Below are 21,601 nucleotides of genomic sequence, written 5' to 3'. Positions count from 1 at the left end.
AGCACAAATATAGTTTAGCAAACAATATCCAAAATGGTGGATGCATCAGTATCTTAAACACCTGAGTTGGCCGATAGCATGTCCTGTTGGGCAGAAGCAAAACTGTATGAAAATATATATTTTCTGGATATTATGTCGAGATGAACGTAGCAAAGAAAGTCATCTGATCTCCGCCATGACTCAAACCCAGGCCTTATTGTAAACTGGGCAAGCATGCTACCATCTACACTACTGGAGACACGATTCTGCCTTCCATATTTCACACACTGAGCTAGAGGCATTAATAGCATCTCTTAACTTTGGAAAATGGCAGTCTATTTTTCCCTACCATCCCACCTGGAGGCCATTTATTGAAGTTAAGAGAGGCAACTAAGTGCCTCTACTTGAGCGCCTCACACCACAGTTTGTGAAATAAGGAAGGCAGGATCATGTCTCCAGTGGTGTAGATGGTAACATGCACTTGCCTGATTTGCAAAAAGGACTAGGTTCGAGTCCCGGTCCCCCTTTTCTTTCCTAATTCATTTCGGCATAATATTCAGAAAATGTTTTTTTGATCTTGGGCTGAGAAAAACAGCATTTATCTTTGTTCAGAAATATTCATTAGAATAACAGCAGGTAGAAGTAATGTTGAATCTTTCGGGTGTATTGCAAAGCAATACCATCTTAATACATGGTCTCACCCTGCACAGAAAAAGAGAAGGGCCCTCAAGAGTAGAGGGGGTGTAACAAAAAATGCAAATGTGAAGTATAAATAAGAACAGTGTAGAAAGTTTGCAAACAATAATACTTTTATTAAAACACATGAAATGCTACAAAATGCAAGGATAAAAATGCCTCGTCTATACATCATTGAGTTTCATCATCCAGAAATAACGCACACACAAAAAAATTCTCCGGGAACATTATCACAGCATTAATGGGATGCTTTCATGGGGAGGGGAGAAAAAAAGGAAGATTGTGTACACACAGCGCATCAAATTCTATAGAAATGTGACTAGACAGTTATTTCAGTGAGATCGTAATCCAGATCATTCGTTCCTGAATACATTTTTGATAATTTCACAGAGATTTCCGAATAATACTAATGATACAGCAGTACCTTGACTAACTGGTGGAGAAAATGTGCCAGTTTGTAAATGGATGTCCAACTAATGAGCATGAAATATACAAGAAAGTGCTCATTCGACACAGGGAAGCTTAGAACAAGTCGAAACCTACACATACTAGTCACAGAAATTGTCACAAGTGTTGTCCTGTGGTTGAAAAGAGAATATTAAACACAAATCGCGTATTGTTTCCAATATGAATGATAGACATGAAGCATCATCATTCAGAACCCCAATTAAAACAAAAGTGATTTCCCAACATTTTTTGATAACCATTATGATGACCTTAACATAGAACAATCGGCCTTCATAAAACAATCCGATGGGTTATTTAACAATATCTAATCAAAAACACATTTCTTTGCTGTGTTAGTTTCAGAATTGATGAAAAATTTCAGAATAAATGAAATACAGTGAAGCCTGCATGAAACGGAACACCAAGAGACTGAAATAATATTCAGTTTTAGACAGATTTCTGTTTTATAAAGGTTGGAAATCAAATCACTAATCACACATTGAACAGACTATATTTTGATTCCGTTTCAAACAGGTTTCCCTCTTGTACAGTGTCCGTCTTACACAGGTTTCACTGTAGTTTCAGAATTGATAAAAATTCACAGAATTCCAAAAATGATGAAAGTTCAGTTTCATTACAGAATTGGTGAAATTCGGAATTTATGAGAGAAATAATTCAAGAGCCATTTCTCTTTCACAAAAACAATCGGCCTTCATAAAAATGATCCGATGAGTAACAACATCCAATCAAACACATTTCTTCTAATAAAGTGAGTGTTCATTACAACAATGCTCATCCCGTAGAAGCTTTAGAGCAGCGTTTCTCAATCACAGAAACCCAGTTGTTTTACAGTTGCAGTGCTATTATTGGGAGGGGGCCTTCTGATAATGTTTGTTGCAACAAGTCTTTACTCATTATTCATATACAGTTGAATCTCGTTTTAACGAACACTTTTCTAATCCCCAGATAAGCTAACCTAGGAACAATACATAAAGTTGGAATTCCTTTACAATGAAATTTTGTTATAGTGAAGTGATTTCTCCGGTCTCTTGGAGTTCATTATAACAGGATTCGACTGTATAGCAGGTTATTCTCAGAAGAGTGGTGCTTACATATTAAATACGGTGGGAACAACCAATGAAGACGTTCAATCAAAGAATGAATACAAAATTGGGCACAAGTACTCTTTGGCGCTATGATGAACACAGCTGTGATTGTGAACAATAGGTGCCTGTTACATTGAGTGACACTGGTTTAGTACGCTGCTTTGTGATTGGATTTTTAAAAAAAAAAAAATTTACACATTAAAATTCAACAATTTACATTTTCAAATGGGCTAGATAATGCCCTTAAACGATATACATGCCAAAAAATTATTGCTCTCAAAAAAAAAAAAAAAAAATGTTTTTCTCTCCGAGTTCAGTTATTTAGATTTTTCTTACACAAAGAGAAATGTACAGGCTTGTAATTGCAGTATCATTAGTTCTCTTGAATTGTAGAACAGTCAGAAAATAATTTTTAAGAATATATCGTACAGTTTGTTTTTTCTCTGGTACAGCGGTATAAAAAAATTGATGCGACACTAAAAATGGTGGAAGAGCAAATCAGTTTACGCACCATAAGTAGGCACTGCTATTTCTATAAGGATGGATTCAGATGCAAACTGAACAGTTATTGTATAATATGGTTTATTTTTGTATGAGTGTGTAGAGGTAAAGCGGGGGTAAGGAAGGCAACCCCCTATTGCGAAATTGATTTGCCCTAGGTAATCATGCAGTGTCCAACAGGCAATTGATTGTTTTTTTATACCTGTGTCTGCGGGATGTTTGTGAGCAAAGAAGAGAAATTCGATATTTGTTTTTTGGTGCCGGAAAGAGCTGGAGTTTGCAATATGCATTGGTGTATGGTGAACATGCACTGTCACTGCAGGACTGGTACAAGCGTTTCCATTGTGCACTCAATTTGCTGCAGTGAAGTTTCTTTGTAACGATGGCACGAATAGAATTGATACATACTCCCATCTTCTTGCTGATGTCCCGTATTGTGCATTGTCTGTTTGGGTTGATTTTCTGGTCAACTTCTTCCACCAAAGCATCCGTGATGGCGAGGTGACTTTGACCACAAGTCGCATATCATTCACAGATTTTCGTGTCTTGTGGCAGACGTGCACACGAGGCGATGCATATTACACTGCCTTCGTTTGCTGATGTACTTGGCGACCTCCAATTCCTTTGGCCACTAAAAAAAGAATAACACCACATTGACATTGCTCTTCTTTACTCACAAACATTCTGCAGACACAGATGAAAAAATAACAGATTGTCTGTTGGATGATACTGTTGGCTGACTGCCAGCACATATTCGATGTGATTCTGCATGACTAGGGCAAGTCCATTCCAGAGTAAGGGTTGCCTTCCTTACCTGTAAACAAAGAAATGCCACACTTATATAAAAAATAAATCAAAGTATAACAACTGTTCAGTATCACACATTTGATCCATCCTTATACTTAAAAATTAACAACACTGCGTCCAATTTAAAGTAGAAAGCCATACACAATGACCACGACTGTCATTTCAACTTTTTCCGGGGGGTCAAAGAACATGTACTCTATATATATATTCCATTTTTATCGTACTTTCAAAAGCCGGGGGACGGGCGTTGCCCCTGAAAATGAATAACGTATTGTTTAATATATGAAGGACGATTATCTCATAAAGGCAGCTACATATGTAACGGCAAGTTAGACAAGCATGCTTGAGCGACTGTTGGAAGCATTTCGATTGTATAAGCAGCTTAAAAACAGATCAAATTTTGATTATGCATGTTTCTGCAAGCTGCACTTGCGTAGGTGAAATTGAAGGCGTGCACCATGCAGGTAGCTTGTACCAGTCTTCACTCTTCAGTGAGCTCTGCTCTGTGTTGGTTTCCTTCTATGCACATGCAAGGACATCATCGGACGAGCTTGACGTATTCCAAGTAAAAATTGGTTTTTGTGCAAGATGCTTGTAACCTTGTAGTGGCGAAAGAGAAATTGTGCTTGCTTGTACAAAAAGGCAGCACACATGACTGATAAGAATGCAGTTGCATGTGTAGCCACTTTGAAGACCCGTTTACATGTGCAAATATTGCGGTAGCATTAGGAGTTCTAGCACCCGCTTGATGAGTTTTTCCTTCGTAAGGAAAAAAATGGAGAGTAGTCATTGGGGAAAATTCTTGAAACAGGGTTTAAACCCGCTTTTTCTATTTACCATGTGAACGGGGCATGAGAGGCTTATAAAAGTTAAAGGTCGGGATGGTGGCTTGTAAATTCCCATACACCTACATTCAATCACACAAAACAGAACCATCAATAGCCTTCCACAAAACCAAGCACACTTGAATATTCTTCTCGAAATATCAGTATTACTGGCATGAATTACTTAGCCACCAAAGGCCAGTTAAAGTGCAGGGTGGCACAGGTAATAATGGCTTTTATATGTAAATTAGATTAGGCGAAAAGTGAACACGCCATATTAAGGTGTATGGTAATTTTTCTCTCAGAGTACCTCAGTATTACAATCAATTACATAAGTTTTTGGCTCACTGATTAGGTGAATGAAGGGCATTATGGAATATCTCTTTATTATTAAATGAGATCGGATCTGAAAAGACTGCAAAAATACAGTTGACACTTCTCATGACGACCCAGCGTTGTTTTTAGTGATCATTCCATCAACACGCTTTTGATATAACAGCTGTCCTATAAATTTTGCTTTCAATATAACATCCATTTTTGACAGCACCATGGAGAGGTCGTTATAATGAGCATCAACTGTAAAACAATCGATAGATTATCTTCTGAGAATAGGCTGATACACAAATAATATCAGGAGAGGCTACCAAAGCTGTGAATAAGAAGTCCACACGCTAATACAGCTCCATTAATAACAATCAAAACAAACAGTAAATGCAGTCTTGATTATATAAAGCAAAAACAAACATGGGAATAAATCTATCTCACAAAAGCTATCGCCTCAATCTTTCATAGATATACTACTTGGTGTACCGTTGATACAGGAAATACAAGGTGGGACCAGGAAAGATATATATGATCAAGACAAAACCGTAATTAGTCAGCTCGATTACGGAAATACAATTTCCTATTCTTGTGGTCTGTGCCATGATCTGCATTGTTGCTGCGCTGTTTCTGGTATTTTTGTTCATATTTAGCGTGATAGAAATCAGATTTTTTCGAATGCTCTCCCTCGTACCAAAATCCTAGCTTCTCATCTTTCTCTAGATTTTTCTGCAATTTCTTTATGACTTCGAAGAAGAGACCCTGGATCTTACGAAGCCTTGTCTCGACGGCTTCTCTTCTGGCCAACGCTTCCTTGAACACGCCTTTCATCAATTTATCGACAGATTTTATAATTCCTGATGTGATCTTGAAAAAATACTTGTTGTTAGCAGATTTTTTCTTGAAATCTGTTGACTGGACAGATTTTGATAAGTTGTTGAGGGATCTCTTCACGAGTCCAATGAACTTGTGAATTACATTCCTGGTCCGTTCGATATTGACGAAATCTTCTCTGGAACGGACATTCTCAGTTGGCAGACTGAGTGACAGCTGGATGGCTCTATGCATCACCTCGTCAATGGTATCATGCAAATACTGTATCACAGTCAACGGTTCGAGGTTGTGTAGGTCTAGAGATGACTGCATGCTTGACATTTCTTCTGAATGTACAGGAGGATTGGGAATATCAGTACCATCATGTACAGTTTCATTACAGCTTGCATCTGTGACAGAATTTAGAGCCCATTTTTGATTGAAAATGGAGGGAAAATGAGATTTTGGGATTTTTGCATCATCTTTTATGGTTATTTCTTCGCCTTTGGATACACCTTCAGTGATAAGTAGATGGTTGCGAAACTGACCTTCCATAGCAAGAGCCAAAAGTGCAAACTGACTTGGAACATTAGAGTTGAAACTCTTCTCTATCAGCTTTCTGGGAGTTGATTCTGGTTTGTCCGAAATCTGAAAGAAAAAAAGGAAGTTAATCACAAACTTGAAAAACCTACATTTATTTAAGAGACAACTTACAGTTCATGGTCGATTCTAAACTTTTATAAAATGTCTTTCAATGAGAACGAGGCAGTTTTGGCAAGATTCCGACAAGGACTGAATGGGTAATTGAACTCATGACATCTGAGTAAGCATCCTTCAGTACAAAAGACATAATTAAATTGAAGTTAATTTACCAATTAAATTCCACAGAAAGGAAGTTGTACAAGGTGCATGTATGGTCAAGTGATAGTTCAAAAGACAAGCGTCTTATTGACCTGGGCTATGTGCTGTTTGTCAGATCTCTCCAGATACAGTGAAACCTCGATACAGCGGTATTCTGCCAACCAAGAACAAATATCATTGTAGACGGATTATCATTATGTTTAGAGGCAGCATGTTTTATCATCAGGTGCCATTAAATTAATGCTGCCATTGGCATCTTTTCTAAATCTGTGTTGTTAGTACCACCAAAAAGTGTGCTTTTGAGTATATATTCACCACCAAAATCTTTAGTTCATTAGTGATAAATAAAATTTAGTTTGATGTAATGGAATTACCTTTTTTAGCAAATGTAGAACACAAAACATCAATTGATGTTCATTAAAAATATACAGAAAAGAATGCCACACAGCTGTTTCGAGACTGCTATAGCTCCTTTGCCCAGAAACACAGCTGTCTGGCATTCTTTTCCGTATATTTTTAGTGAACATCAAATTTTTGCGTTACAGTATGATGTATTGCCCCTGTAAAGAGGTTTATCGCAACACACTTGTAGTGGTTTCAAAATTACTCAAAAAATATCATTATAGAGAGAGTTTATCATAGTAAAAGATATCGAGGAGTATAACAGACTTTTGGCAATTTGAAAAAAAATCGCTGTAGAGGGATTTATCTTTATATTAAGTATCGTTGAAATGAAGTTTCACTGCATAGAAGCATATCAAATATGGTACATAATTATAATTCGTTTTGGCCTTGCTTAATCAGGTAGCGGATAAATGGATATCCCGCTGAAATGGATAAAATCCTCCGGCACCAAAAGTTTTCTCACACAGACAATGTTAAAGTTTCTAGCTTAATATGATAATTTCAACAACTTTTCCCTGAATAATTGAATATTATACTTCACACATCCACCATTATACACATGTTTTTATTGAATGAAAGATTTGGCATTAATGGAAAATACAATAAAACATGACTTTTAAAGCCAAATATTAATTTCACTTTGTATAATAAAGGTGTGCATTTTAAACCATTGATTAACTATAATGGTCACCCCACCCTCTTTCATGGACAAATTTTTTTGTTCTGTCGGGGATAGCAAAAAAGAGGTTTTACTATTGTATATCACTAGGTAAAATAGATACATTTGAGAGTATTCTATTGAGAGTATTCATTTAATTATTCTATTTTTGTTCTCTGTTGATCCAATAGAGGGTGCTAATGAAAAGTTAAAATCTTGGGTATTGTGATCATTACAATATTTAGAAACAATTTTCATTAAATTTTTTATGTCTGATCTATTAGGGAAACTCTATTAACATTGATCCTTCACCAGTTTTCAATATACAAACTACACTAACTTTGTAAAATGGCAATTCAATTGTTCCCTGTTTAATCGGATACCCAGCTTTATGAGATATTTTATGCTGGAATCATTGATATCTGATTAAGTTGGACCGACTGTATTTGATTTTAGCAATGATATTGTGAAGTGTTGATTGCAAATATTAAAAATTAAGTCGGGGGGATTTTATGATTGTAGGACTTGTGCACGATTACCTTTTCTTGCATAAAGTAAGCGACAGTAGTTGTATCAGGTACATCATGGGACAAGATGCTGCTATTCAGAACACATTTGGCAGTTAATCGGTGCTTCTCATATTCGCAATTTTTAGTGAGGCCTATGAACAATTAACAAAAATTAAAATAAATCACTGCAATGGCAAAGCAGTATGATCATGTTAAATTATCAGAAGCAAATGCAACGGATTGGATATCGGTGTATATAAATCATGAATTGATATTATTTATCATAGATAATGGCTTGTAAAATATAAAAAGAATGAGAAAAAAAAACCAAAAAACTTGCCAATGAAGTTGCCTATTGCCAAACCAGCTACCAGTGTAAAAGCTACCATAAGAATGAAATTTAAAGACCTATTCAGCTTCTGGTTCCTAAAATGAGCATAACATCGCTTCCCAGATTCGATGATGATATCTTCCATGACGTTGTCATACCAACTCAAATAGGAAAAATTGTCTGCATGAAAGATCAAATAGAAAAAGAAAAATATTCAATACATAAATCATACTCCGCATGCACAATAATGAAAAATACAAAATAAAAAACAACAAAAAAAAGAGAACATGAACGACAAAACATTGATTTCTGAAAGTCCTAAGGCACTGATTTTCGTTGATCACATTTGTGCGCCTCAAAGTATAAAAACCGCAGAAAACCAACTCCAGCCAACCATCACTGTGCCGTCAGCAGGGTTTGAACCTGAATCCTCAGGATGAGAGAGCAGCATGATGATCACACAACTGACTGCACAGCTGCAATTGGGTAAACTACAAGATCTATGAAAATCGAGATGTAATAAATCACCTGATAAGGATGATATCACTGAGAAAGAATCGGTTTCAGTGTTCAGTGATTCCGGAGAGCTATTGTGAGTTTCCCTTTCCATTAATTTGAGCGATTCTTCAGATTTTTCATTTTCTATTGGTTCGGAAGAGTCCTCGCAAATTTCTTCTGCATCCAAAGTTTCTTCATCTTCACCATCTGCAATTCTAAAACATGAAAAATACTGTAAAAATCTCAAAATAAAATTAAAAAAACCAGCATATTGCATCCAGAATGATTAGACACCTGGAACTGAATTGCCACAATATTCATAACAAGAAGGATGGTGCAAATGGTTGAACGTCAAAGTAAATATATTGTCTATGCACCGTCACAAATGCCCCAAAGCCTGAGAACTTATGATCTATTACCTCTACCTGGCAAACAGACCAGTCAAGTGCTCAACAACTAAGAGCTAATCAGACAATTGACAATTTTCTTTCTTTTTTCTTTTACAAATCTTCGTAATAGCAAATTAATGATTTAATCTGGTGAAATATAGAAATTACTCAGATTTAAGGAAGGTGTGGGGGGGGGGGGGAGGCTCTCTCCAGAAAAGTAACAAAAAAAAAAAACTTTCAAAAACTTGAATTAATTATATTTTAAGACTGTTCTTCCATTTATTTTTTACCTTTTGTTGCCACTAATAGTGATGCAAGTTACCATATACTCACAGGTCTTCTTGTCTTTCATCACAGATCAAACTCTCCGTTGCTAGATTGCATTCCTGTTTAAAAAAAATGAAATTAATAGAAAATTTAATGAAACTTTTACAAAAAACATTTTTATTATCTGAAGGAATGAAAAAAAAATTTTTTTGAAATATTTATCACATGAAGTAATCAATCATTAAATTTGCATGAAAAAGAGTGATCTCATTAGACGCTCCATCCAGATATCACACAGATGCTCATTCAGATTAATGGCAAAATAGATGGATGTGATGAATTTTTGACCAGGACCTCCTTAATATTCAGATCATCTGAAGATGGCCCCTAAACGGGCATAAGTATATGTTTAGAGGTTCTCGGGAGAGGTGGGAACAAAAGAGAGACATTTACACATTCTGATGTTGCCACCAAAGCAGAATGTTTTACACTGTTTTGTAATGCGCCACCATCTGACCAAAATGTTCAGTTTTGAAAATTTCCATAATAGTAAAGAAAAAGTGGAGTTGGTTTTTCTTTTATAAAATTTTTTCCAGAAATTGTTCTGCGATGTACGCCATAGTTTTATATTCTGCTTTGGAAGAAGTAGTCAATATTTGGACAATTCCACCTTCCACCGATAAATTTAAAAGAAGTAATCCTTTGCATATAAGCTCTGGCTTTACATACCATACGGAACAATGTATCATTGAATTTATTTTAACAATCAATTTTCACAGGTAGGGATAGAACAGACACAGTATACTTGTAGCGATAAAACTTGTCCTTATTTTCATGTCACTCAGCTTTCCGTCTAGAGCCCCTTATAGACATGTTTGCATCAAAAACTTTGTATTTTATACTACTCCCGTACATGATTTACATTGCAAAGTTGTGAAAGTACAGTAAAACTCTATTATAGCAGAACTTCACTATAAGCAAATTTTAAATTTTTTCGCTCCAATCAGGTTATAAAATTGTAGAAAATTGCTGCTTCGTCTGCTTTAAAGCAACTTTTAAATAATTTTGTTTTATTACTAATGAATGAACTAAGAAGGGAATAACAATTACAATTTAACTATTATACGACTGCTCACACTTTCATGGCTGTATAGACTTGTTAAAATTTTTCCGCTTATCAGAAAGTCTTTTACCATGATTTAATCAGTCCTTCAGAAATTACTTCAAACAGAAAGTTCTTGCCCCATGGTCACTGAGACAAAAGTCGAATAGAAACACGATATATTCAATGTGTATAGTCGATAAGATTAAAAAACACAGGGAGTTAAAACATTTGACTTTCTTACATCCATCCTTTGTTAAAAGTACATATGAGTACATTTTTACAAGGGGCATGTGCCATTTTGCAGCATCATGTTTAATCCTCTAAGAAGGAAAACCTAGCGTTTTTGAGGATTTTTTTTAGGTTAAAGGGAATGTGTTTTATGATTTTCAACTCATTATAACATTTTTACGATATCTTTGATATCAGCTATATGACAATCACAGCTCTGCCTCTTTTGAGGTAACAGAAGTAAGGTGCTTTGCATCAGTCTGGGGTTGTGAGCAGTTCTATCTATCTATATGACAATTAATTGAGAATCACTCGTTACAGTGATTCTCATTATTAGCCATATAAAAGTTTTATTATATCCAACTTTTATTGTACATTTTGGAAAACTTTAAATGCCTCGAAAACAGTAACATATTTACTTGGACAATGGATAAACATTTCAATTGAACGGAAGCCTTATTCTTATCATTAATCTATATAAATACTTTTTCCCATGTTGACAGCACTGACTAAATTCATGAGAATATTTTACAAAAAGTAGGTTGTAAACAACCTTTTATTTTGTGGATTTTTCTAACTTCACATCTATGAATTCGTCTTAGTAATTTCGCACCAAAACTAGCCTACCTTTAGTATTAGCTTACCACCACTACTACATTGGATACTAAAAGGGCATAGGTCAACATTGTTGAAAAACTTTTATCATGTTGCAGTTATATGTTGAATAGTTATAGAAGCGCTCATCACTAGAATCTATTAAATTCATGCTTTTACTTAAAACTAGATTAATTCCAGAGTTTGATAATGGTTGATCAACACGAATATAAGAATTTCAAGTATTAACATATAGATGAATAATAAACTATTTATAAATGTGTGCGTCATATAATAGGTATGGATTTAATACTCTACAAATACACGCGGTGCTCCAACTTATATAATTCAAAACTGATAATAAAAAATATGTAGAGATAACTAACCGGTGAAGGTGCGATCACCTCTTCATCTCCATTAACTAAAACCCAGTCATCCGCTGGAGGCTCTTGTTCGGTCGCCATTTACGTCGATCGTATGTAAACAAAAATAAGAACCGCTGAGGCTTTGTACAAGCTTTTTACCAAACGGGTGATAATAATAGAAAATATTTTTTTTCGCCCAAACGTTACAATTAATTCAGAAAGTATTGAATGAATTTCAGCTGATATTCATTGTTAATTGAAAATTATTTATATTTTTTTAATTCAATAGTTCATTTTTGCGCTTTCATAAAAAAAAAATAAAAAATTATTATTTCCGTCCGTCAGGTGAAAAGACCACGTTCCCTGTTCTGCCTTGTATATATCATTCAGTTTCCCGTTCGTGTTGTTTATTCATCATGGAGGTAGAGGTATGTTGTCATTTCAATCTAACTTCATCCATTTTACTGTACATAGAAATGTTATTAGTTTTTCAACATATTATTTTGAATATCATTTACAATCTGTTAACAAAGCTATATTTCATATTTGTGTTCATGGTTATTGCTCTTCATATCCTTGAGCGGGGGCTCCTTTGGGCAGTGCCTTTAGTAGTAGTGGGGCCTCTATATTGATTTTTTGAATTTAATTTTTAGTTAAAGAAAATAAATTATATGATGTCGATCCTTGGATTAGTACCCTGTTGGGTGTATTCTGTGGAGGGTATGTTTAGTTGCGTTATGGAGGCTCAGCTGTATAAGTGAAGGGGGGGGGGGAGATAAGATTATGTAAAAATATGATCTTACTGAAAGGAATATTAGACAAAGCAGTTTCCCAAAGTGGGCGATTTCGGTCCCCTGGGGGCGATAAAAGCTATGAGTATGACACGGATGACCTATTTCTTACGATCCAAGCATGGCATTTTGCTCAAGAAAAACTGTCCCAAATGTTTTGCCAGAAATTTACTCCAATTTAGTGACCACATTCAGAAAATTTTATGAGCCAATACTGGTTTGCGACTTGACCATGCCTGGTGTAACAAGATCTTATGGGGCAGGGCCACAACTGGGGATGGGAACATGTGTGTCTGGTTTCGAGTGCTGGACCAGACTGGGCATAAATTTTGTTCTTTAACCCCTCCTTCACTATAAGAAGGCTTCGAAATGTGTTTGCTTTCTTATTTCTGGCTCATCAAGAAACTAGTTGCGGCCCCGTTCCTATGGGTTTGCTTGACTTTAGTGATGAGGGGGAAAAAACATTCTGAAAATGAGGACGATGGAATGAAAAGTTTTGGTAACTAAGCATAAAGCTAGGGTTCACTCAAGTCTCGTGTCCAGTCTAGGCCAACAGTCGTTCTCAAATATTTGATTCCAATACTTGCCTTGTCCCGGATCAGACAAATTGTAGGCGATTAGAACATTGGTATTGGCACCTCTAAAACTTTTATAAATAACAGGTGCAGTATAATCCTGATGCCAAGGTGCTATAAGTCGCCAATGCCAGCGTGATGGTGGGTTACAGTTTCTTCTCTCACTTTCTAGAAGCTTCCATTACTCATCCATTATAGATGGCGCTTAAAGCGCAGGTGATTCAAACAGATAATGTCATTTTTCCCTTTGTTCAGTAGTGGATTGTCCGGGTTTTAATTTTTTATACATACAATATACTTATTTATATAATATGCAGGACCATCGTTTTATTTAAAAGAGTCGATACCTTATGTTTTTATGTTTAGTCTTAGATAGTGATATTTTTATTATAATTATGCTTGTTGGTTTTAGCATTGTTTGCTTGGGCGTCAAGTCCTACAGCCTCGTATCATATTAACCGAAATCATATTTATAATCTATATCGTAGAATATCGTATATCGAATATCTATATAGAAAGATCGTAGAATCTATACTATTATATTTCTCTTATGTTTCATATTTTTCATTATTTGAATGGATTATTATTTTCTATGCTGGCGATTTTTCTTTGGTGCTCGCAGCGTCTAATGGCCTTGGCGACTTTTGGTCAGGTCATTGCACATGTTTGGCTCCAAAAAAATCTCGAATCTCTGGATTATACAGCACCTGTTCCGTTATCCCTATCTGACTTTTAGTATGGAGATGACGGAACAGCTGTCGTATGGTCCGCCACTTGGCGATTATTTAGCTCCACACATGTCTGATGGCCCGACAAAGAGTCGCCAAAGCCGCCAGACACTACGGACGCCGAAAAAAAACATCGTGCAAAACACAATAGAAACCACCAAGCATAAAAATCGAAAAAAATATCAGTTAAAAAAAATTACACCTGGCCTATATTTTTAATAATAAAAAGATTGGGGCATAAGGAATTCCGGGTATAAATATTCTATGTATTAATACTAAAACCCGGACCCTTTTTTTTAAATAAACGGATCCGGGCATGTTGAATAAATAAATATTCTATGCACTAAAACCAAAACCCGGACCCTTTTTTAATAAACGGATCCGATCACTAAAAAATTCTGTAGGTTCATTTTAAATAATAAACCGATAAAACGAAAGGCATGGCAATGGATGAATAACTAATAAATACAACAAAATAATAAAACGGTATGGTACAACCTGAGCAGTAGATAATAATCCGTAATGACGTAAGCTACAGAAGGGAGGAATAATAATCATAGAGACACTCTGGAAATGGAACAACGGCTGCTTAGAATTTTTGAAAAAATGCGGTGAACAAAAGAAAAAAAAAGTCCTGCTTGGTGAAGCTAGCGCCATCTAGTATCACCCAACGAAACCGGAAAAGTGTTCAAAAATATGGCTACTTAGAGAAGCATTATGACGATCTTGGCGACTTATCGCGAGAAAAAAAGTCGCCAAACTCGTGGCGGACCATACTGTATCTGTTCCGAGATGACGATTATTCTGAGATAGGCCTGTTTGAGAACATTAATATTCAAAACATTTTGCATAGCTGCTAATCTCCCGGATTTTGGAAAAGTTTTTGTCCCCCGAATTTTGCTTGTGATTGTAAAAAAACTCCTACATTTAGGGAAAAAATGATTCTCCAAGAATTTACCTGAAAAAAATCCAACAAACTGCTGCTTCATAAGCATTGTGTAAATTGTAAATTTTTTTTTTTTTTTTGGCGAATTTTGTTTCCTCAAAAACAATCTGGCCTTTCGAAATCCAAAATTAGCACAATCACACGTATCTGTCTTATCCATGTCCTGTTTCGGGTCCAACAGATTTTTTGGTTTGGCCATAATTAGCGATGGTTTGCAATGGGAAAATAAAAAATTTCCCTTTTACTAATAAAAATCTCTCAAATGTTTTAAAAGATCTTTTTATATTTTTTTTGTAACAAACGTGGATTCGCTCGCAAACCTTTCAAATTCTTATTTTCCAGATTTGGCAGTTACGATTTTGAAACGGCTGTTAACATTAGTTAAAAATTGTGGGTAGTTTTTTATTATTATTTTATAGATATAGCCTTCCAAAATGGTATTCACAAAAATTGATTTAGGTCAATATACGTATACTGTCGATGATGCTTTGTTATCCCTGTCTGACATGTTTATGGAGACAGCAAACTTCTGAGACATTGAACAAAATTTTAAAAAGCATTTGATTGAAATCAAAACATTGCAGCTGCAATTAACATGTATAATACTTCCGTTTTATCTGAACAATTGTGTTTTTTGTCAATGATGCTTTGTTATCCCTGTCTGACTCTGTTATGGAGATGACATACGTTCTGAGACATTGAATCGGGTTAACCATGACGGTGTATAGGTTATCTTAAATGCACTGGGTGTTGAAGTGTGCGGATCCATCCTCAGATATATTTATATTGCACTTGTACGAATTATAATGTTGAGAGGAATCAGAATTTAGAAATGACCTAGTTTTGGTTTAAAAAAGGTGTGTACCGGAGAGTTTTTGTATGGATGGGTTTCCAACTCAGTGGCCCTCTATGGCAGGTTCTGCTGTAATTAGAATGTAAGGAATAATTTCTTCCTTTGTAATATTGAGTTTGTGGGTGGGATGCAGTTGAGACACAGTTTAGATGCCTTCGGAAAGTTGTCAACTTTAGGTATACCTCGGAACGTTTGTTTATTTTCGCTGTGCTTGCCTGCCTTGTCGAACTACATGTCATTTCACTTCCATTGTGCGTTGTTACAAGATATTCTGCTTAAAGACGTATTTCAGCACCGATTTTTTAAAAATTCTTGACTGTGTTAAATATTAGCTTCTGTTGGGCCGAGGCTTTCAATAACTTCGGAATTTATTTTTAGTGTGATTTTAATTTTTTATTGTTGTGATTCTTTTTAAAATTTGGTAGTATGAGTTTACCGTCCATTCATGGATTATTTCACGCATATGTCCTTAAGGGTTATTTCTATGGGATTGCTGTGTGGTGGAGGATGGAAAAAAAGGTGGGGTGTGGAAAAAAAACTTTATTTCCCGGGGTTACGTTAGACTCAGCACTTTGCGCCAAGAAGGGTGTTTATACTGCTTTTTCACCGACTGTTTATTTCTATGTAGGAACAGCAGCAGCAAGAGGCTCTGAAGAAGAAGAGGACTTTCAGGAAATACACCTATCGAGGTGTGGACCTGGATCAGCTTCTTGACATGTCTTAGTAAGTTTTGGTGAAAGTATTTTGTATAGTTTTGAATTTTGAAGATTTGTGTATAGTGCCTAATTTTTTTCTTTCTTTCGGGGTATTCCCATAGATATTGCATAAGGTGCTACCGATTTACCCCAGAAGTCTTCTAAATTTTGTCTTTTTGGGATCTACTTGTTGGAAAATAAATTCAAATTTCCATATCTTTGTAGAAAAGTCTGAAAATCCCCAAATTGTTTGCTTTGCAAAAATTAAAAATCCCTAAAGAGAATCCTCTGGCCCTAGCAATATTAGGCAGACCATGTTTCCTCTATGAATACAAGAAATTTGGGTTTTAAAAAATTGGGTATTGTTGATTGTTGTCAAGTTAAAATTGTCAAAAAAAATTGTCAAGTTAATTTTTATTAAAATCGACAGCGGCAATAAATAAAGCAATACTGTAAATTAGAGTTTAAAATGAATCCTTCATTTTTAAAGAACCTCTTGCATTACAAATATGTGTGATATTCATATTTAGTCATAATTTTCGTCATATAATTTGTTCTTAAATTTTGATCCCTGATTTCAGTGAAGAATAAAAGACTTCTTGAAAAAGAAAAAATATTGGGGGGGGGGGCTTAGTTGAAAATACGGTATGTGCCCCTGGGAAGAAGAGTCGTACTGTCACTATGTTAGAACTTGGTGAAAAAAATATTGGCTCAAGGAAAGGCTCTAAAACATTTTTTTTTTTTTACTACTTCGTGGCATTATGGCCCACTTTCGTGTTGGCAGATATGTTGCTATGAATTCCAAACTTGGCCTGCAATTTAGTTACTGTGCAAACAAAATTTTAGTTGCCAATACCAATTTTTTTTTTTTTTAGTTGCCATGGCGACCTGGTGTCTGGAATGTGTTTAGCCCTGCTTTATGCAATCCCAAAAATTCAGTTTTCCCCTTTTATTTGTATGAAATTTGATGCGTATGACAGGCTGTAGATTTTTCAGGTCTAGGTAGGGTGACCATACATCCCATATTTCCTGGGACAGTCCCAACTTTTTTTCAAAAATATCCTGGTTTTTCAAGAATTTTCAACGATGTTACTTAGGCTTTTTATTATTTTATTCTTCAAATCAACGATTAAAATTATCTTCCCAACTAAGAAATTACATTACGATAATAACGACTATAAATATAAATATCCGTCCTGTATATTTATCATGTTTTTTTTAATTCGCTGCAATTTGCAGTAGCGCTTCCTTTCCTACGATTGACGTCTTTTCTGTGATTTTAACATGAGTTGGCAACTGCTTGCATTTGGCAATTATTGGCCCATATTTTCCAGTATTTCGAAGCCAAAGTTTGTGTTTTTCTTGAGCAAATATGATCAGTCTAGGTATTTGCGCCTATGTATTGAGCATATCGAGACTGTATATGTTTCAGTCCAATTGATTTTGAACACACTGTAACATGGGGCTGGATTAAAAAAAAACTGTCATAAATTTTTAGGGATTCCCCTCCCCAAGAAAGTAAAAAATCGTAGGTGCGTCAATGTCAGTTTTTTTAAGTTGCGCTGGCAACATAGTGTCAGAGATTTGTTGAGTCCTGTTGTAACATACATATATCTCGCATTTGCATGTTAATCAAGCGTCATGAATCAGACATTTCATACTCTGATTTATGTTTAGCTATTTCCGAGTGCATTTGTTCTCATAAATCTTACCTTAAACACATGGCCTCGAGTATTCTGACAATCAAAGTTACCACTGCCAATTGTTATTGCATCAATTGAAGTTAACTGCAAAATTTTAAACTTATTATTAGTCTCTTGGTGTTTATGTTAATATAGCTCGGCATCGAATTTTTTCATTAATGTTTTTGTTAACATTTTATTTTTTCTTCCAGCAATCAATTGATGGAGCTTTTCCATTGTAGAGCAAGGAGACGTTTCAACAGGGGCCTGAAACGCAAGCCTATGGCGCTGATCAAGAAGCTCAGGAAAGCCAAGAAAGAAGCCGGACCCCTGGAGAAGCCGGAGGTTGTCAAGACTCATCTGAGGGATATGATCGTTCTTCCTGAGATGGTTGGATCCATCGTCGGTGTGTACAATGGCAAGACATACAACCAGGTTGAAATCAAGGTAGGGAATTGATTTTTTTTTTCTTTTCTCCCCAGCATTTTGGGTTGATTTTGTGTATATTTTTAACATCTTGTAATCAATATCTCACACTGCAGTTCTAAATATTTCTGCAGGGAAGATCCCTTCGGACTCTCAAAAACATTTTCTTTCCCGAATTTTGACCATAATTCAAAAAAATCCTTACTTTTTTTGTGGAACCAAAATTAATCCTGAAGAATTGATCTGTAAAAATTGTTTTAGATCCCATGTTTCTACCCTTCCTCAAATTGACATCACATGCAGGAAGTAAATTGTCGCAATTGTGTTAAATCGTAAGGAAATGCTTTGTTTTTGCCGAGCAAATGACAAGTTGCCAAACAGGCGGGATCAGTTTTGTCTCTAGATAGTTGCATCAGCAAGATGAGTGGTATATCGGGTAGCCATACATTCAGGGCTGCAACTAGGCTGGGGAAACTGAGGCACTGCCCCTCAGCCCTCACTAAAGTTTACATTTGTTTTGCTTAAGTCTTTCAGGAAGAACCCTAAGGAAAAGTAAGCTCTGCATACATTATATATATGTGTGGCTATTATCTTGTGATTTAAATGTATCTTGGGATTGTCGCTTTGAGGGTTAATAATCTCTTACAAAATACTCTTTTAAAGAATATTTGATTTTCACTTTTTATGAATGACCTTATCACATTTGGAAGTTTTTTATACTGATTTTTCTTGTTTTTACAGCCCGAAATGATCGGCCATTATTTGGGAGAGTTCAGTATAACGTACAAGCCTGTGAAACACGGAAGGCCTGGCATCGGTGCAACGCATTCATCTAGGTTTATTCCATTGAAATGAAGTGAGAGTTTATGTAATAAAAACTGTTCAAAAGATGGCGTGTCTTTGGTTTTCTTTTGTTATGACATTGATTACACATCTTAATTTTCTTATTCAAGGCTGATCTGATAAATGATGCGCATGATATTATGAATTATTGAAGAATTAAAGGGTGAAGTCCCTCTATTTTGACTTTGCCTGGATAGCTTACCTGGTAGAAAGTATCTCGAGGGGTGTCTAAATTAAATTCTTGCACTGTGCGTCTAATGAAATGATACAGCAGTGACGTGGACACGATTAATTTGAAACATTAAAACAAGTATTTTAGATTTTTAACCATCTGTCAATTTTGTTGACATATTGCTTCAGTGTGCACTGTCTCGCACATGCTTTCTCAAAATTTCAAGAACCTGATACATTATGACGTGTGAGTTGACATGTAAAAAAATTATCAATTTTTGGAAATGTAACTTGCTATAGCTTCCGTGTTACCTGTTGCATATAATGTGCTTCAGTGTGTCAAAAGAAGCTTAAAATAAATCTTGAAACATTCTTGCTCGATGTTTTGTAACATCCGGCCATCTTTTGTTTCGAGCACATTTAGAATATCATTGATACATTCCATATATACAGATAATGCTAATTATAGCTATTAGGTCATGGTGTGCAACTTTTGTTTTTTAGCCTTTTGCTTGATTGATCTTATCCTGTGAAATTATATGGCAGTTTCTCAAAGTGTGCATTGCAACTCCTAGAGGCATCGCCAAACTTTTCAGGGTATGTCGCAAAGAACTGGGAATATCAATGTGCCTATTTATGCTTCGGGTGATCCTAAGTGAAAATATCTACTAAACTATTCTTGTTAGCCACAGATGAACTGTTAATAGCGCAAGGTAACCGTGAGTGACAAAACTTGAAAACCATTCATATACAAAATATTGCATGGAATGGACAAAATATTTTTATCAAAATAGCTTCTGTGTTACCTGTTGCATTTTTTTTTTTGTATGCTTCAGTGTGTCAAAAGAAGCTTAAAACAAATTTTGAAACTCCAAAAAGCTAATGGTTTTATAACATTCAGCGATATTTGTTTCAAGCACATTTTTAAAGCATTGCAATGTCTATTTTGTGACATTTAAGACTTCAGTCAGACTGTGTGTGTGTATATATACACTCTCTTTTGAGGTAGAGTGCTGTGCTTATGCCTGAGTATACTGGTGTGCATGAGCAACGTGCCCATAGCTTTTGTGTTACACCTTTGCATCTTTTCATGTGTTTTGGTGTGTCAAAAGAAGCTGATAGTAATTCAGGCAATGCATGAGGTCTTCGTTTTTATATCGTTTGACTATCTTGCGTTTCCAGTACATAGTTCAAGAATTTTTCTCGATTGGATATTATTCTTAAGGATTGGAGACAGTTCATTGTAAATGAATTTTTCTTTTGTGGCAGTGCTGTTGGCTAGAGTGCGTAGGTGTTGGCATTCCAATATAATAAATCTGCCAACACATCGTTTTCTTGAGCGCACCTTTTTCTTTACCTCTTTTTCGCTGTTTTGAAAGAGGCGGCTTTCGTTTCTTGCAGAGTTAAGATGTCATTTTTGTGTCTCCTTGTATTGTTTCATATATATGTGTGTTACCGTACTGTGTTTTTCTTCAAATTTAATAAACTTTATATTTTTTAGCCCTTCTAAGGAATTTAAATATATTTTACGAGTCAGATTTACACTATCTATGGTCAAATCACTATTTGAATAACTTTAAAGATGTGATTTGAAATTTTAGTTGTGTGATGTATTTATCTACCTTTCCCTCTTTTGGCCTCGTTTTTTTCAGCTCTGGTCTAATTTTTCTACCTCTGCATGTGGCACTGGTTCTGCTCAGAGACTCACGTTCCCCTTTCTAATTCGTTGCTCTTGGCCGTTGTTACTTATATTTTCTGGCCCTGTGAACTTGCTGCCTTGTATTATAGTCTGCTCAGTTTCCCCTTGAAAATACACATCTGGCAGTGCTTTTATTCATGGCTTTGTTCCAGGGTTCGTACAGTCCTTGAAAGTGCTTGAAAAAAAAAAGTTAATTTTCAAGTCTTTAAAAGTGCTTGAAAAATCGTAGCAGTCCTGGAAAAAATAAAAGCATTTTGAAGTGCTTGAAAAGATTTTTCTGCCTTAAATTTTTTTTTTCCGCTTCACCGTTCCTCTCAAACGTTTAAAACATTGCTGAGATTTTCAAAAAAATGTTTCCAGATAGCCAGTGTGCATCAATATTTACATGTGGGGGGGAGGGGCCCAAACAGCATATTACACTGCATTTGGTCTTGCACCATATTTTAAGGATGTTATTCGAAGAGCTTGTTAAAAAGACTTACGTAGTA

General features: G+C 35.5%; 2 protein-coding genes across 2 annotated transcripts; one reads left to right on the top strand and one right to left on the bottom strand.

Annotated features, from left to right (window-relative positions):
* Positions 1-2,412: 2,412 nt before the first annotated feature.
* LOC149067074 (uncharacterized) lies at positions 2,413-11,855 on the bottom strand. Its single transcript, XM_089252790.1, has 6 exons — positions 11,726-11,855; positions 9,479-9,531; positions 8,787-8,971; positions 8,268-8,438; positions 7,958-8,079; positions 2,413-6,142 (listed from the first exon to the last, which is right to left on the bottom strand). Exons 1-6 carry the CDS (start codon positions 11,801-11,803, stop codon positions 5,234-5,236), a joined length of 1,518 nt encoding a protein of 505 aa, XP_089108916.1. The 5' UTR covers positions 11,804-11,855; the 3' UTR covers positions 2,413-5,233.
* A 195-nt stretch (positions 11,856-12,050) lies between these two features.
* Positions 12,051-19,290, top strand: RpS15 (ribosomal protein S15). The gene is made up of 4 exons (XM_089252922.1): positions 12,051-12,132; positions 16,226-16,320; positions 18,187-18,421; positions 19,142-19,290. Exons 1-4 carry the CDS (start codon positions 12,121-12,123, stop codon positions 19,253-19,255), a joined length of 456 nt encoding a protein of 151 aa, XP_089109048.1. The 5' UTR covers positions 12,051-12,120; the 3' UTR covers positions 19,256-19,290.
* The last annotated feature ends 2,311 nt before the right edge of the window (positions 19,291-21,601 follow it).

Source organism: Pholcus phalangioides, unplaced genomic scaffold (assembly GCF_987345545.1).
Source record: "Pholcus phalangioides strain wild (caught in Gottingen) unplaced genomic scaffold, Ppha-v1.0 ptg000031l_1, whole genome shotgun sequence".
Lineage (NCBI taxonomy): Eukaryota > Metazoa > Arthropoda > Arachnida > Araneae > Pholcidae > Pholcus > Pholcus phalangioides.
This window is presented reverse-complemented; position numbering and strand designations above follow the sequence as displayed.